This window comes from Arachis stenosperma, chromosome 5 (assembly GCF_014773155.1).
Source record: "Arachis stenosperma cultivar V10309 chromosome 5, arast.V10309.gnm1.PFL2, whole genome shotgun sequence".
Lineage (NCBI taxonomy): Eukaryota > Viridiplantae > Streptophyta > Magnoliopsida > Fabales > Fabaceae > Arachis > Arachis stenosperma.
Window position 1 is genome coordinate 137224489 of NC_080381.1, and position 18828 is coordinate 137243316.

General features: G+C 33.2%; 1 protein-coding gene and 1 long non-coding RNA gene across 7 annotated transcripts; one reads left to right on the forward strand and one right to left on the reverse strand.

The window, feature by feature from the left end:
- Positions 1-77: 77 nt before the first annotated feature.
- LOC130981492 (protein BOLA2-like) lies at positions 78-2639 on the reverse strand. The gene is made up of 4 exons (XM_057905083.1): positions 2547-2639; positions 1575-1597; positions 495-1489; positions 78-403 (listed from the first exon to the last, which is right to left on the reverse strand). Exons 1-3 carry the CDS (start codon positions 2637-2639, stop codon positions 1291-1293), a joined length of 315 nt encoding a protein of 104 aa, XP_057761066.1. The 3' UTR covers positions 78-403; positions 495-1290.
- An 8301-nt stretch (positions 2640-10940) lies between these two features.
- On the forward strand, positions 10941-15169 carry LOC130979223 (uncharacterized). 6 transcript variants are annotated; one of them, XR_009086583.1, is made up of 11 exons: positions 10941-11359; positions 11562-11761; positions 12019-12123; positions 12229-12397; positions 12509-12667; positions 12775-13030; positions 13285-13323; positions 13412-13749; positions 13833-13989; positions 14285-14355; positions 14874-15169. It is a non-coding gene; the product is annotated as an uncharacterized LOC130979223 (long non-coding RNA). The 6 variants fall into 6 exon arrangements; XR_009086586.1 differs by having other exon boundaries at positions 13415-13749; XR_009086581.1 differs by having other exon boundaries at positions 12775-13009.
- The last annotated feature ends 3659 nt before the right edge of the window (positions 15170-18828 follow it).

Consider the following 18828-nt stretch of genomic DNA (forward strand, 5'->3'; position numbering starts at 1 on the left):
AAGCAACTTGAGATACTCAGAGAAATATGTGTGGGAATGGAAAAACTAACTTAATATTCATGTTAATAGTAGGACACATATACATAGAAATTACAAGATACTATGGTATTCAACACTATTTCCATTAAAGCACAATTTAGTATTGCCAGAATCAATTTCTTAATTTAGCATTTGGAGATAAATTTCAAATTGTTCATATATGCATGTGGAATTGTGAACAGAGAAAATGAGATAACTGGATCCAATCAGGAAATGCAGTAGCGCATAGAACTTATCACCTAAGCAGATGAAACATATTACCCAATGACATAAACATGAAATTCTAGCATTACAAACTCCAATTTCCTATAGCAGAATATATGACAAACCTGAAATCATGGCCCCAACTTGAGATGCAATGTGCCTGAAAATTTGGCAAAAGTGAAATTATTATAATAACCGGAAAAATCAGAAAAATCACCTGAATCATAATTTGAAATGTTTTTCTTTCACACCTCATCTATGGCAATGAGACTTAGCAGCCCCCTAGCATAAATCTTTTTCAGCTTTGGCATAAACCCCGCTGTTGCTATCAACTCTGGAGTCACATATGGCAGCCTTGTAGAGGGTTTTCCAGAATCAAGATCGTCATGAATCTTAAAACATAAAACAGAACATTTCAATTTCCTAAACTTGTGAATAAGTGAGGATTTGGTTACAGTCATATAAATGAAATTTACCTAAATTCTTTCCCTCCCCATAAGGACAAAATCACATAAAATCAATGACATTAGAGACAATAAATTCAAAGGGGGCACAACAAAGAAGCTTGAATGTACCAAACACAATGTGCTTTAGAATCAATATAAACCAAACCCACTCTTAATATAAATCTCAGGATCAGAGAATATATATATGTAACCATCTATTCAAACTGATAGACAAAGATAAATATCTTTTTCAAAACCTTCCCAAGAATCATTGGAACCATCATCAGAGCTGAACACTACATCAATTACGCCACTTGGGCTACCAGGGATTTCCTCATACTTTCTCTTCTTCCCCCTACCTCCATTATTATTATATTATTATTTGTCACCTCCACTATGCCATTATAACATTCATCTACATTCTCCTGTACACATGCATTGCAATTAATTAATTAATCTGCATTCTTTGCATCACCACTTACTACTAATCTAATCTATTCTAAGCTGCTCATTATTCATAACTAATATACTAACCTTGTTCATGTTGAGAACTCTAATATTCTTATTTATACCCCATTATTGTAACTGAAAAGACATGATCCTAGGCAGCAGGATTTGCTTGGTTGGAGTCTTGCTGCAGCTGTCTCCACTGCTCTGGGGTGACAGCTTTCTTGACAGAGAGAGCGTGAATCTCTTTCATTTCCTCCTCCAACGCAGCATTCACCATTCGATGCCTCTCCAGTAGCCTCTTGCCTTCGAATTCTTCTGATACAATCTCAACTACGAAACTTGCACCGCATCTGATACCGACATGAATTTTATTAGCTTTTCATCAACAAAACGGTTTAATAGCAAAAAATTCAAAGTAAGGTAAGTTTTTTTTACCCTCCAGATGTATCAACTACTTCCTGAAACAGAAATACAAAAAGTGTAAGAAAATAAAAGAATGCCAAAATTAATAGTTTCCCATGAAACATATCCAGTATAGATAAACAAAATCAAAGGAGTGGCTGTTAGTGGTTGAAAAAAGGAAAAAATATTCTAAAAGACCGTTGGGAAGAATTAATTATTAAAAATGACCTTTAATACCAAAATTATTAAGAAGGACCAAATTTTTTTATAATATTTAATAAGAAGAACTAAATCTTTTTATAAGAAGATAAATATATTCTTAACTATTTTTTATTTATTTTGTATAATCTTTAATATATGCTATTTGATTTACAATGTATGAAGATATTTATGAATATTCACTTGGAATTAATTAGTTATTTAATTTAAAAAGAACTATTCTACAAGATTGTTAGAGAGATTTAATTATTAATATATTGATTCTTAATATTTTTTATTTATTTTTTATAATTTTTATATTAAAAATTTTTATTTTTTCTAAAATTTTGATAATTTTTATTATTTATTTATTTATTTATTACTTTTATGATTTTTTGTCTTTTTTTCTTATTAGGTAAAGATCATAAAAATAAAAAATATATAAAAATAAATATTTAATTAATAAAAATTACTAAAATTTTAAGAAAAATAAAATTTATCAACATAAAAATTATAAAAAATAAATAAAAAATAATTAAAGATATATTTATCTCCTTATAATAAGATTTGATTCGTTTTCTAAAATATTATAAAAAGATTTGGTCTTTCTTAATAATTTTAGTATTAAAGATCCATTTTAATAATTAAATCTTCTTAATGGTCCTTTAGAATAATTTTTCCTTGAAAAAAAGCAAATGAAAGAACCAGAATTCTACTTAGAAAAAATGCAGCGTGGAATGAATGATCAATGATGCAAGAAAGAAACCCTTGGGAGAAGAAATTGAACGAAAACAAGTAGTGACATACCAGGTGAGTAGGGTTGAGTTTGGATTTCAAACAAGATTCAATTTGTAGTTTTTTGCACTTCGAGTTCAAAGAAACTCTAGCATAGAATGGCATGTTAAAATACACAAATCTATTCATGTGAGAAATGATTCATGACAAACAAAAACACACAAAGATAAACCCATTCATCCAGCAATGGAAAATGTACCTCAAATATTACAGAAATTATGATAATCTGGCGCGAAGTTCTCCGCCACGACCGATTTCTCCGATTGACCCTGGCCATAACCACAGCTTCCTCTTTGGAAATATACTGCAGCCTCTTCTTGAAATCATCGCTACGTCTTCTGAATATCAGATAATATCAGTGGCTTAAAAATTTCAGATTTTCAAGTAATATACTCTCCGGGTTCAAAATATATGTGGCTTAAAAAAATTGATAAGATAATATCAAGATACCAAATTCTCAAAGTGAAAGATATTTTAGAATAGAGGAAAACAATGGAAAGCATGAGGCATACATGATATGCCCATACAATAGGTTACACGGTTCTTGAAAATATACTACCATGGTACCAATCATATATGATTGTGTATAGTACTTGTGCATCATTAAATGGTGAACAAAGAATTTTGATATTATTATATGAAACAGAACAGGAAGCTAGTAGAACTTACTTCACCACTACTGCTGCTACAAAATGCACATTCTACTTGTAAATCAGAAGACCGCAAAGGCATTTACAGCCAATAAACTGAATTGATGAAATGCTAATGCAAACTAACCAACCCGACACTAAGGACAGATGCAGTAAGAATTGACTCTGCAAGGCAAATCAAGGAAATGCCAAATACTAAATGAAATAACAGTATGTTACATTTAAAGAAAAGCTACAGCCATCACAACAATTTGAGGGTTGTATATAAAGAAGCATATACTATGGAGAAATGAAAGGAAAGAATTGTAAAAACTCAAAAAAAAAAATCACCTACAAGACAAGCATGACCTTCTCCTTCTGCAGTGAGTCAGTGAAGAAAAAAAACAAAAGTGAGTCAGTGAAGAAAAACAAAACACATTCTTGTAATGTAATGTATCGTAGAACAAAGGGATAAAAATGAAGGTAAAAGACATCACAGTCATAGTATCAAAAATGTGGTGATCATTACCCCAAGTGGTGCCAATACAGAAGGCCTTCTCCTTCTGCACTTCCAAACACTCCTGCCAAATAAATAAATAAACAGGGAGTTTAAAAATGAATTAGAATTAGTATTCATAATTTCATCTGAATCAGAAGTGAAAGCGTGAAGTAGCTGAGGTGTTCACCTTGTCAAGATCCTCACGAGAACGAGAGGTTCTCGTAATTCTTGTACTGCTTCAATCGAGTCTCGCGGTACTTCTGTAGCTGTGGTTAAGCTTCATCCATGGAATCCGTTGTATATCTTTCCCATGGAGCTTCAGTACAGCCACACGCAGGAGGAGACAGAGACCGGCGACGCAGGAGGAAAAACAGAGCGTTATGGGTTTCAGCCATGGAGGAAGGAGCGACGTTTGAAGGCTTACGAGAGAGTGAGCACGACGGAGGCTTTGAGACAGAGGGAGCATCGATGGAGGGAGCGGCGAAGCAGGGGTTGGAAGTGAGACGAAGTTCTGGGGTTAGGATTGGAGGCGCGACGAAGCTCTGGGGTTAGGGTTGGATGCGACGACGGAGGGAGCCCGTGCGACGCAAGGGATGACAGAGAGAGATCCTGCGACGCGAGCGGCGGCGACAGTGGCGGAAGAAGCTGGTGCGACGGAGAGAAGAAGCAACTCGGTGACGAAGAGAGAGGAACAAGCTCATTTGATTTGGGTGGAGTGTAATGGATCGAGAGGGTAGAGATAAAATTAGGGTTAACTCAATATTTCCGACAAAAAATTTTAAATTACAGATGAATTTTTTGACGGTAATAATTTAATAAAATGCAGCATTTTGTTTATTTAATTACATATGGATTTTCCGTCTGTAATCATTTCCTACGAAAAAAATTAATTTTTTTGATAAATTTATTGACGGATTCTCCTTTTCGTCTGTAATTTATGCTATTTTTTTTGTTTTTCGACAAAAAATCCCTCTGAAATTCCGTCTGTATTTTCATGGGATAAAATCCATCAGAAATATCCGTCTGTAATAACTAGTTTTCTAGTAGTGCAATAAGCATCAGGTGAGTAATTGATTAATGATGTTGCTATGAATGGTGGATTGAGGTGAGAAATGTGCTGAGTTTCATTCATTGTTCCTTATTTTTTTTTCCGGTTTTCTCTACATAGTTATATCTTTTTTTCTTGATTCTTGTAAATTAATCATTTTATGTTTTAGGGTGCTACTACTCTAAATGATTGGAAGTTGGTCATCGCTGTTTGAAAAGAGCAATGCATTACAATTGCCCTGTTTGCTTTGAGGTATAAACTATAAAGACTATTATTCTGTTATGGTAAAATCTTTTGGGAAGAACCCCATGATTTCATTTTGTTTGGTTTATGAATTGGTTTCACTTATTATGAAATTTGTTGATTGTTGATTGTTGCTATGATGATGTTGGTTTGTTCTGCCATTAGTTACTTTGTTGATTGAATTTTTTTCTTTAATGATATTTTGTTCTGAGCAATGTTAAGAGAAAATAGTTTTGCTTCATCATCAGTTCCTACTTTGTCATCCGTTGTTGTCCATGCTCTCCTCTCCGCTTGCGTCCACTGCACCGTCCCCCACCCTCGTCCACTGAGGTTCGGTTATGGTGTGTTTGGATTAAGCTTATTTTCTGTTATAAATCAAAGATTAGCTGAACATGTTCTCTCAATGTAAAAAGTTAAGCATAGAAGTTTTGTTTTAGTTCAATTTGGTTTGAAATTAAGCTAAGTTGTTTTATTGAGCATAATGTTAATGTTAATGGTTGTTTCTCAATTGCTGGTTAGTTTATTTTGTTAGCATGTAAAGTGGCTGGGAATTCCAAATTGATTATCTCAATGGATGTCTTAATGTTTCACAAAATAAGTGTTTAAATTATGGTAATATTCAGGGACAAAATTTGTTTGATGACTCGGCTGAGGACATTCTCGGTGGCAGCAGACCTGGAAACAAATTCCGCAGCTTGTCTGAGAGCCAAGTCCTTAGGAGTCCCTCAACAGATAAAGAGAGAGCAAACAATGTTGCTAAGATCAAAGTTGTGGTATGCTTTGTGTTGTATGTTTCTTAGTTGGTAATGGCTTGGCTAGTGTCAACGTGTATAAATTTTAAATTTTGAAGTTTTTTAAGTGTGCAAACAATGAATTAATTGATTCTGATTTGGATTTGAATTTAGTTTGGTGCATTTTAAGTTGTCAAAATGATGCAAAGCAATGAGTACTACTTTTCTTTATTATGTATATTTTTCTTTAGTCAAACTTCAGTGACACAAAAATTTGTCTGTAATAATTTTTAAGTTTCAGCATTGTCATATTCAAAATGAATTAGAATTTTCACTTAAGATTATGCCTTGCTATTATATTTTGAAAAATGATGATATAATTTGAAGTAGTTATGACTTAGATTAGTATTATGGTATTTTGCATTGATGATATAATGTGATTATGGATTTTACATAATACTTTATAAATCAAATTTGATGGTAAATGTTTCATTATTAGTTTTCTTTAGTAATTTGATTCAAATAGTTAAGCTTATTTATTGACATTAAATTAAAAAAATAGTTGGAACTAATTTCAATGTAACATGAGAAAACTATTGTAAATAAAAATGTTAAAATTATAGAAAACCGTTGTCAAAAGTCACAAAAGGCAATGGTATTAAACCATTGTCAAAGGCAGCTACAAAATGACAATCGTATTAAAACCGTTGCAAAAAAAACCACCAAAGGCGACGCTTTTAAACCGTTGTCTTTATGAAAAACAAAACTATAACAATTTAAAACCGTTGCCTATCTAGTTATGGTTTTAAACTGTTACGTCATGAAAGATAACGATTTTAAACCGTTGCCTATCCAGTAACAGTTCTAAACCGTTCTTTAAAAATTGTTGTCAAAACTGTTGCCTATACCAGTAACTATGGCAACGGTTTTTTGGTTGCCGTTGCCTTAGGTAAAAAACGGTTGCCTATGAGCATTGGCAACGGCTGCATATACCACAGGTCAAAAACTGTTGCCAAAGCGTTGCCTAAAGTTTTAAGAATGGTTTTCTGATCTATGTTAACAGTTTTCTACCATCTATGTTAATTTTGCCACTTATTTATATGCACAATACAAATAACAAATACTAGTATTATTTTAATATACACTCCTATATACTTACAACAAAAGCTGGAGGTAAAAACTAATAACCACTTTTTCTGGTCAACTCTGTCTTTATCATATCTTCATATCTGCTACTAAGAGTAGCACAAGAGAATCAATTGGCTTGTTTGGTATCAAACTCTTGAATACATCTTTGCGAGTTGCAACTTCTGCAAAATATATCCTCTTTATCGCTGCCAAAGATAAATTAACATAAATAAAAATAGCTAAACAAATCCACAACATCGTTAAAAAACGATATGCTTATTAAGTTTACTTACTTATCCACCAATAGATTACCATACAAGTATGCTGTAATTGTAAGTTTAATATTGTCCACACCCATCGAAGCTGTTGGTTTAAAAGACACGTGATCCACTAAATATAAAAAAAAGCCTGTTACTATATTATTATTATTATTAATAATAATAATAATTATTATTATTATTATTATTATTATTATTATTGTTATTAAAGAACTAAACTACTTATTATATTGTACTCATAATCAATGTTGACAAAATTGCATGCAAGTTCGTAGAAATGCACGTTTTTACGATTCGACTCCCTCTTTTCATTGCGCTTCTGCTGTACGAGTGTGTAGAGTAGAAATCATGCAGAAGTGTTGTGTAAAATGTAAACTCTTCAGAATCGCGACTTTGCCAGAAAGAATATATCTCAAGAAGGGTGGTCTAAAACCTTGCTTTTCACTTAAAAAAATGTACATACTATATACATACTATTATTTTAATTTACTAAAATGTACATACTATTATTTTCAATTTTTAAAATATTAAATTATTGACATGCTATTTGTTTCCTTATTTCGAAAACTTCACGTGTGTCAATAATTGACAATAAATATCATGCTAACCAAAATCAGTTGTGGTCCAGTGTTATTTATAATGGATTGTATTTGGATGCCAACCCTTAAGGATTTTCTGAGTTGAAATTTTAATTAGGACTTCATGCAAGCATGTTCAATGATGCAACAAGTGAGTTTGATGTTCTAGTGGCCAGTGATGCCATTGGAATGGGTCTTAATTTAAAATATCTAGGATCATATTTTCAACGTTGAAGAAGTTTGATGGTTTTGAATTTTGGGACTTGACACTACCTGAAATAAAACAGATTGCAGGTAACACAAGATTCAACTAAGTAGATAGACATCTTTTTGTAAAAAAGAAAAAAAAAAGTCAATAATTGTATTTTATGTTAAGTTATTAGAAATTAATCAAATTATATTTTTATATTCTATTCAAATTTGGAGACTTGGATATTTGAATCTTATTTTATTCCAGGGTTTTTGCATGCATATTATTGAAGGGAGAGCTGGTAGATATGGGTCAAATTTTTCTGTTGGAGAAGTAACATGCATAGATGCAGAGGATCTACCCTTGCTTCATTCATCTTTAAACTCCCCATCACTCACTTTAAAGGTAACTTGACTTTGATCACCTTATATGTATGTGTTCCTAGACCAAAAAAAGTTGATGAAGAAGAAAAAATGAACAAGAAGGCTCACTTTAAGTATGAATCACTTTATGTCAAGCCTTTTTGATAACTTGATATGAATAAATTTCTTTATTTCAAGACTTCTATTTTGATGATTTATGTTTTAACGCTTAATCTGATGTAGTGTGCTGGATTACTTCCTACTTCACACTTTTGCTATTTTTTGTTTTATTTACAGGAAAACCATGTTGAAGGGAAAACGAACTTAATTAAGGTCACAAATTTTGAAGAACAAATGTTAGCGAGTAAAAGTAATGAACTTGTAGTCATGATGACGATAAATCTACATGCTACTTAGCTATTTCAACTCTCTTTTGTTGTATTTTTCGCAAAATTAGATGATATAGTTCATAATAGGCTAGTACTATAGTATTTTTAAAAACGATGGTGATAATTAGTAGTTACGACTTAGACTAATATTATAGTATTTTGCAATGATGATATAATGTGATTGTGGATCTTACATAATACTTTATAAATCAAATTTGATGGTAAATGTTCAATTAGTTTTCTTTAGTAACTTGATTCAAATAGTTAAGGTTATTTATTGGTATTTAATTAAAAAAAAAGTTGGAACTATATGAACACTTGACACTGTATGAACAAAATTCAAAAAGGAAAATATAACATAGAGAAAGAATGAAAATACTTGGGCCCAATCAAGCAACTTGAGATACTCAGAGAAATATGTGTGGGAATGGAAAAACTAACTTAATATTCATGTTAATAGTAGGACACATGTACATAGAAATTACAAGATACTATGGTATTCAACACTATTTCCATTAAAGCACAATTTAGTATTGCCAGAATCAATTTCTTAATTTAGCATTTGGAGATAAATTTCAAATTGTTCATATATGCATGTGGAATTGTGAACAGAGAAAATGAGATAACTGGATCCAATCAGGAAATGCAGTAGCGCATAGAACTTATCACCTAAGCAGATGAAATTTACAAGAATGAGTTAAAACAAAAATAATAAATTAATCTATTTAAAGGTTAAGATGATTCAAATAAAATAAAATTATAAATTTTTAATTAAAAGTTTATTCATTGATGTTTTTTTTATTTACTTTTCGTAAAGAAAGATTTAAAATTTTTTATTTCCTGCGACAACAACAACAATTAATGAATTTTTTTAGCTATAAAATTATTAAAACAATGTTTTCAAAACAATATGAAAGGGTTTAGAAAATTATATGATTTTATATATTGAAAAAAAGATTTTTAAACATTCATTTCAGATCTAATAACCGATGATTTTAATTCTATAAAACATTGTCGAGTAAAATACTAATTTAAAACTAATTTATCTAATAAATATTATGAACTAATGTATTTGTTACGGTCCAGTTCAATTGGTACATTGACCGACTCGGCCTGCGGACAACTCGATCTACTTGATTGGATTGGCGTGCATAATCCGTTCGGTTTGCGACCCGGATACGCACTCCTGCTACCAGCTGCATAACAGCTGTGGGGAAGAAAACTTTCAGGAAGGAGGTTTTTTCTATGGGGCCCGTCCTACTGACAGGGTATATATGGGGAGGGTCCTACCTCTCCGCCCCATCCTACTGACAGGGTATATATGAGAAGGGTCCGACCTCTCCTCCCAAGGTACGTCATCATATTCCTTCACTCTCATACTGTCTGCACACACTTTTTCTGACTTGAGCGTCGATGTGTCCTTGCATGTGACACCCCCCACCTCTTGAAGAGCTCGGGAAGTCGGCTGCACCTGCCTCACACGCCCCAGACCCAGATCGAGGCTGGATCCAACTTTCGCATCCAGAAGATATCCCCGAACCGTTCGGAATCCGACCAACCGAACAATATCAATATTTATTTATTAAATACTAATTCATTTAGAGAAAAATATTAAAAACTAATTTGAAATATTATGTGTGTATATCCGTCTGGTAGTTAAAATAAAATAAATATAATTAACAATTTAACATTATATATCTTTGCCGGTTATTTAAAAAAACATATAAAAAATTACTATAAAAAAATATTAAATATCAGTAGAAAATAATAATAATTTGTCGATGACATTATTATCATCAATTTTTTATTGAATTAAATTTGACGGTATAAATTTTATCGGTAATAGTTTATCAGTGAATTTTTCTGTTTGCTGGTAACTTACGACGAATTTAACAACAAAATATGATGATTCGGGAATGAAAATCTGATAAACATTACCGGTCGAAAATATCTGATGATAGCGTTAGCGCCATAAGTTGAGACTAGAATTTAACTAATTGTGATAGTTTTTTAATGAGAGCTACTAAAAAGTAAAAACCTCCAAATATATTTTATTTGTGGCAAATTATAAAACTTCCTAAATAATTAACAAAACATACTCAATTAAGAGGTTGCGGGTTCGAGTCTCCTATCTTTCCAAATTTTTAGCCAATGAATTATAACTCAAATGACATAATCTCCCCATACTCAATTAAAAAGTCGCGAATTCGAGTCTTCTATCTTTTTGGTAAAAAAAAAATTAACAAAAACTCTAAGTGTTATAATATTCCTAATTCAATTAATTATAAAACAATTCAACCCAAACAAATATTTATTCAACACATACAAAAAAAAAAAATCAAAACAGGGCTGGGCTTCGAGAGAGAGAAAACCAAGGAGAGTGAGATCGAAACCCTAGAATCCACCGCCACGGCCACGGCCACGGCCACCGCCATTCATTTATGTCATTGTTGCCGTTATTGTCTCCTTCGTCGACATGTCACTGCTGGAGTTATGAATGAAGGACAAGGTGATCGTGGAGCCTCTCCTCTGCTTCTGCGTTGTCTTCCACGGCGGGTTCTTCCGCTGGTTCTGCTTTTGCTCCGGTGGCTTGAAGCACTCAGAGAGCAGTTTCGGCGCGGACGCGGTGGCACTGGTGGAGCAGTTCTGGAAGGCGAGCGAGCGGGAGTCTCTGGAAGCTTCAATTGAAGATGCTTTCGAAGCTATCAGATCTTGTGGAACTGATTCTCATGTCGTTCCAAGTTATTGCGGTGAGAATTTCTTCCTAATTTGTTCTTGTTTAGTTCGGGACTTAAATTTTTTCACTCACTTCCGTTCAGAATTTGTTCAGACAATCTCCGTGTTTGTGAGAGAGGTGAATTGAATTTGATATCTCTATTAACTCCAATTTGTGCCTAGTTCAGCTTCATACGGATACTTTCTCACTTGCTTCTATCATCTCAATGATTCCAGGTTGCTATTTCTGCACCTCTTCTGTGGATTTTGTGAACTGAATTGCAGAGAATGCAAGAATTGCAACTCAAGGTTCTCACGATTTCTAAAGTGAACGATAACCAAACAATCACACAACTGATGCTCTCATTACGGATTCAGAATCAGTATCTGCTACAATTAATGATAGCAAGAAAGTTTCACGCCAAGACATTGAGCTTGTAAGCAAATCCTACTAGCTTCTTGGGAAGCTAATTTAAAGAAATAAAATAAAATCTTAAAACAAAATTTGTTTACAGATGCATAATTTGATAGAAAGGTGCCTACAAAATTTTTTAAATGATATTCTTGCTTATATATTGTGTCTGCTTTGGTAATGTTAAATTTGTTATAACAGCCGTTACCAAACTGAGTGAAAGCCGTATTTGTCTTGGATAGTCTTATATACTCCTCCTTTTTTTGACACCTGTGTTGCTAGAATTTGGTTGATGCAAAAAAGAAAGGCATTAAGGATGAACTTCACGAGCTTATCTCCGAGTGGCCCAAGGAAGTTATTAAGTACAGGAAAGGAGAAGATCAAAAGGTAAACCATCTCAGTGCTAAGAAATTTGCTTTTCATATTTCTGAGTTTTTGCCCTCTAAGACTAATGTGCCATATTCTCTCTTTTTTTATCTGATCTACTCGCAGACACTAGCATCGTCTTTAAAATCCGATATCCTTGCCATGGTTAGTCAACAGAACATGGGACTTGAGGCAAGTCTACATTTGGAAGACCTTAAGGGATAAATGCTTGTTCAAGGATGAGCTTCATACCGTGATGATTTTTCTGGGTCTTCTGTTAGGTCCTGAGTTCAAAGTAGGAAACGTTGATTACTTACATTGGAAATCATTCTTTTTTCTTCTAATCATACCTTTTTTCTTGTTTCTTGGTGCCAGCATATTGATTAATTTTCTTGTTTGAATGCAGGTTTCAGCAATAGTCTCTTTTGTCTTTGTATTTGTTTGCAATTTCATCTTTGGCTTTCTGCCTTATGTCGACAACTTTGCAAGCATTGGAGGTTTCGTATCAAGGTTCCTTCTTGGATCTGTGCTTCTACCCAGTAGAAAGCTTGAAGTTTCGTATCAGGTTTCGTATCATGATTATTCTTGGATCTGTACTTCTTGCAATTCAATCTACCATGCATTGATATTTTCTTTAACAGATTTATTTAAGAGAGATTACATTCTTTTTAGGCATTGAGACTCATAAACAACCATCAAGCTCTAACCATTTGTATCAATCCAAATATTAAGGATGTTTTATCAAAAGCTGGAATGGAAAATTCAAAAGGAGTCCATTAAACTCATTGGCCTTTACATGCAAACACCACAAATTCAGAGTTCGTTGGCCTCATGCACAAAGGTCTTGCTTCCAATCAAAGATGTTCCTGATGGCAATGATCCAATGTTAGGCCGCCAGAAAATACAAGTGAGACAACTTGCTTGAGAGGTTCTTATTTAACGTTTTTGTCAGCTCAGTTTGCTCAACCAGTATCAGACACTTAAGCTTTCTCTTGTTCTGTTTGATACCCGGAATTTTGTAGTACGCTAGATGATTTAATTTGTTGTTACTTACTCTTGGATGGCAAGACCTTGTTCTATTCAATGGCTTTCTGAAATTGTTAGCACAACAATACATAATGATCATACTCCCAATCTCTATTGTTTGTACTAAATCTATTTTTCTTCTAATTGCTTTTATAGGGAAAAAAGTGCTGAGTAAAAAGGCTAAATTGGGTCTAGGTAATGTAGCTTTCACGTTACTTAGTATGTTTCACTTTCACAGTTATGTAATCACCTTCCACTGATATTTTGTTTTGGCTTTGTTCAGTAGGTTTGGGTATTGGCTTCTTAGTCATCTTGATAATTGGGTTGCTCTTGCTCTTCCGAATCTACAAGAGAAAACGTGGTTATAAATTCTTTTAGAATGCTTATGTATGCATTGGTTGAAATGTGCTATAAAACCGAATAAGGCCAAGAATGAGAAAGATTATGTTATCCAGTAATTTGGAAGAAAAATCACATCCTTAAAAATATAGTAAATTCCATCCTAATAAAAAATAATGTGCTATAAAATTATTTCTTAAACATGATTTCTCATGCCTTCAATCATCAGAAAATTATAGAGAGAGGGAGTCATCCAAATCATCAAAACTTTTCTTTTTATAGGTAAATTCAGGCCACATTTTTCTTTTTATTTTTATGGAATAATATCAGAATATGTAATAAAACTTTAATTTGATTGGTTTCAGAATTCAGTGGTCGCAATGCCAGGTGGAAATGGAATGCAAGCAGTGGCACTGAGGGTAAATAGTAAGTGTTCTATAAAGTTAAGATCAAAGGAATACAGGACACTCTCTTAGACAACACAGGAACACTCATCTTTGGCAGCCTAAATCACTCTATGAGGTATCAATAGCATTATTTACTCTTTTCATTTCCTAGTTTATTAGTTCACAGGCAGAGCTTTGTACTAATGTGGTTTTGGTAGGTTTTGCAATGGTGAACTGCCTAGTGATATTAGTATTTCCATTGATATTAGTGATATTAGTTTTGGTATACTAGTGTGGTTCTGGTAGCTTTGTTCCTTTAATATCTTGTATAAATTTTATTTTTGGATGCATGAAGTATAACTCCGTTTTACTGGGCATGCAAATTTGAGTTCTTCCAACTATATATTATAATTTCTGGTATCTCATTTCAGGTATACATTAATGATTATGGCCTTGCGAAAAAGTATAGGGATCTTTAAACTCGTAGACACATACCATACAGGTTAGTATCCTCATTATTTCAAGATATTAAGGTTCATTATTTAAGTAAAAACATGAGCAAAACAAAGCTCGTAGTATTAAGGTTCATTATTTTGGCATCTCTTTAGCCAGCTTTAATGTCATTTTCTAGTGGAAAGTGAAAAGTTTAAAACTTAAGTTTTGGTAATATTAGAATATTTTATCTAATACCATCAAACTGGGTTCTACAAGTTCCACAAGTTCCACTTAACTCTTCTAGAAGAGTGCATTATGCGAATCCAAACCCAGTTACCCAAAACAGGAACTTAAGCAACCTGGGATTTATATTCGGTTTCAATATTTGAGTAAAAAGTCATGTTTATCTTCCTTGAACAGGGAAAATAAGAATCTTACTGAATAATGTACTTAAGCCTGGGACCCTTAACTGAAAAAGGTTTCATTATTGTTGTAAATAATTTTAGTTTTGTTGTAAATGCTTATAACTATTTTATTGAGTTTTACTATATGTTATTGATTAATGTATGTATTTTGCATATATAGGTTTATTGATTGATGTGCCAGTGCAAGTGTATTCTTTTACTATAGAGGTTAAGCCTACTAATTAAGCCTACTAATCTCTTTGATGCTCAGAGATCAGCTGGTGATAGCAAAGAATATCCGAGAATAAATATTTAAGATTTTTATGTAATTAGATGATATTGAAATATTAAAGTTATTTTATTTTACTTTTTAAAGAAAAACAGTAATAGTTATGTAGAACAATACCATATGCAATTATGTTTGGAATTATTGACATTGAGAATTTTTTTTATATATAGAGTTATGTCTTATATTGAGGAATTGTGTTATAAAATATTTAGTTTTTAAATTTTGATATTAAAAAATAAATTTTTAATTTAAGAGTATGTAAATGAAATGAGATTAATGATTTATTTGAAATTAAAAATAAATAAATAATTACAGGATTTGTGAAAGTTTGAAAATCTCACACAATAGTTGATTTTTGTTAAATTAAAAAATTAATTTATGGGATTTTAAACTGTCACAAAAGTGATTTAAAATTGTTTAAAAAGTCCAATATAAAATTCCCCACTAAGCACATACAAAACCCCCCACTGAATAGATTGTGGAGGTTTTTAAAAACTTCTTACAAAAGGCCTTGTAGCACCTCAAATTTTGGGGGTTTTAAACTCCCTAAACTATTTGGTGGGGGTTATAAACCTCCACAAATAGAAAAAAACTCACACAAATAAATAAAAACCTTGTATTGTGCAACAACACAATTATTAAAATTTTTAGAAAATTTGACAGGTGTCTCCTATAATTAAAACCTTCCACCAAATTCAATTATTGTTTTCTCCCAAACTAATATATTTTAAATAATTTAAACGAAATTTTAGCATAATTTTTTTTTTAATTCAGAGACATCCACCAAATAAATATAACAGTTTTTACAGAAAAATAATTGCAGACATAAATTAGGACAAACACATATTCAATAACATATCAAATTCTAACTGTTCTAGTGCACAACCTCTCATAATTCCACATTTTTTTTTAACAAATAAGGGTTTCGAGAAAGCGCCTCTATATAACATTCTCTTACTTCCATCCTAAAATGCCATTCTAGAAAAAGTAAATCCGGTATAAAACTTAAATAATTGATTACATTTAGGCTTGAAACACGGATGTATAGACTACAAACTATAGAAGAAGCGAACTCTAATTGATCTCAGAAAATAACATTGTACGCCCTAATGAAAAAGACAACTTATTAAATTTAAAAGGTGAATTAATTCAATAAACAAAATAAAATCTTCTAACAACTCAAGTACTCTTAATCTCACCCTACTTAACATATCCTAACTTAATTTAATATTTAGTTACATTAAATTAACATAACAAATCATAATCACGAACTCATTACATTAAGTTAATCAATAATTTAAAATACCTAACAAACTCTAAATTCACAAACAAATCTGAAAAAATAAATAAATTATAGCAAAATTATCTCTAATGGTGGCTGTAGGATGGTGGAAGTGTGGTGGTGACAAGAGGCGGCAGTGACAGTGACAATGCAACCACCACCGACGGCGACGACACAAACAGCGGTGATGGCGGCGACAACTACAGTAGCAGTGAAGACGACAACGACAGCTTCAACGGCGAAGAGAGAAGATGAGAGAGAAAACGAGAAGAGAGAGAGAGTTCGCAAAAATAAAGGAGAGGAATTTCGCGTTTGAATTTTACCCCAATTTGACCGTCGAAATTTCGCCGGTAAATTGCCTAAATGCCGCGTTTCACTAAACTGATATACCAGTGAAAAAATTTCGACAAAAAAATCCGCAAATAAAGTTAGCGCTAATGAAATAGATTTCACGCCACTAATTACCGTCAGATTTAGTAACGGAATAAAAAATCCGACGGTAACCAATTATGGGAACAAAATCTTGCTCGTATCTGACACAAAAACTGCCGGTAATGACTGTCGCTAAATCTATGAAATTCGACGATATTTAGCGTTTTTTTTTTGTAGTGAATCTTAACTCATCCTCTTAATTATTTTTCTAATTTTTTAATTAATTTTTTTTAATTTTTTAGTATTTTTAAAAAATAATATATTTAATTTTTACTAATTTAAGTATTAGAAAGAGAATAAAAATAATTAAAATTCTTATCATTACCTTTTTTAAGTTTTTCAAAAATTTAAACAATATCTTAATTTTTTTTAAATTTTTTAAAATTATAATAAATTTATGTATATATTACTTTTTTCTAAAATTTAATAAATGATATTTTAATAATAGATATCTTTTTTTAAGAATACAATACTACAAAGAATTTTAATATTAAAAGATTGAAAAAATATATAAATATATTTTTGATACAATAGTATTGAGTTAGTCCAATTAAAAATTATATTATAAATAGGAGTATTATCTTATAATGTAAGATAAACATGATGAAATTGAAAACTCTATTTTTTCTCTTTTGGCCCTATTTCTAGGGATTTTTCTTCTATTCTTTGTGACTATATCTAACTCTATCTAGTTCTTGATACAATTTCGTATCAAATGGTGCTTTCATTGAGAGCCATGTCAAATTCCCATGATGACGCAATTTGGGATCAGATTCAACTAGCTTAGAAAGCTTGAATTCAGATTATGAAAAACGATCCAAGATACTTGCAGAAATTCAGGCAACTTGCACCAAAATATGTGCTACCTTGAACAATCATCAACGACTCCAGCAGCCTCCAATTTTCCAGTTTCAGGCCAAATCAAACTCAGAATTCCCACTCCTCAGCAACAATTCAACAAAGCTAGCAACAGAAATTCAATAATCACGGATCTCCGATTTTGGAATTCAGATCCAGAATATCAAATTGCAGAATTAGAGTCTACAACAGCGAAAGCTTCAGAATCAGCAAGGAATCCAGAAATTACAGAAGAAGTTCACATCAAAGGAGAAGAAGGAGACTCATCAGATTTCAAGTTTACATTTCACCTCAACAACAAACAAAATCAACACAGGTGGCAGATCGAGCAATAATTCAGCATTCATCTTTGTCTATTTGTAATTACTACGATGCAGTATCACCATTTCAGCAACAACAACAAACTTCTTGTCTAAATTCAACTCTCATAGATGCAGAAAACGAAGAAGAAGCAACAGATTTGGCTGAAGTAGAAGATTAGCTTTCAATTTTGAATTTCAACCAGTAGAATCAACAGCCATTTCAGTTCAAGCAGGATTCCAGAATTCAATTCCAGAACTGCAATCAAAATTACCTATCATTCCAGAACATACAAGAGAAGAACACTAGATCTACATTTGGCGCATTTGGAGGAAACGGCTCTGGCCGAGGAAAAAGTTGTCATCCAGGGCGGCGGATCAGCAGTGGAGGAATTGAATCGCCCACCGCCAAAGCCACCTTACTCGCTTACAAAGGCGGCGGTTGGCCCGGCGACAGCAACTGGCGCTGGCAAAACTGCGGTTCTACCTCGAGCCAGCGGCGCCATCGCAAAGGTGGAGGGAAATGACATCGTGCATGAAGGAGGCCGCTGGGCCCAGAGCAGCGAGAACGACGATTCTACTACTTCTGCGCCCACTAGAGGCAGAGATCTCCAAGCTTGTGGGTTCCGTTGTGTTTCTCCTCTTGTGGCACGCCCACCGAAGCTCCTGGTGGCGGTCTTCCCTTGGGATCGAGGCGGAGGACGACACATCGACGATTGGCAGTGGCGAGCGGCGGTTTTGGCAAGTGGCAGAGGGAACACCACAGCGAGCGGTGCTGGCGCGGCTTTAATCCTGCACGGCGGTAGTGACGCCGAGGATGGCGCCCTCGCGAGGGGACAGCGAACACTCTTGAAGGCCTTGGTTGGTGGAGCAGCGACGGGTAAAGGCCGAGATCTCCACTCTCGGTGGTTCAGTTGCGGACTTCCGATGGCGGCTATACCATCACCGCTCATGGCGGCATCGTTTCCCTGGGATC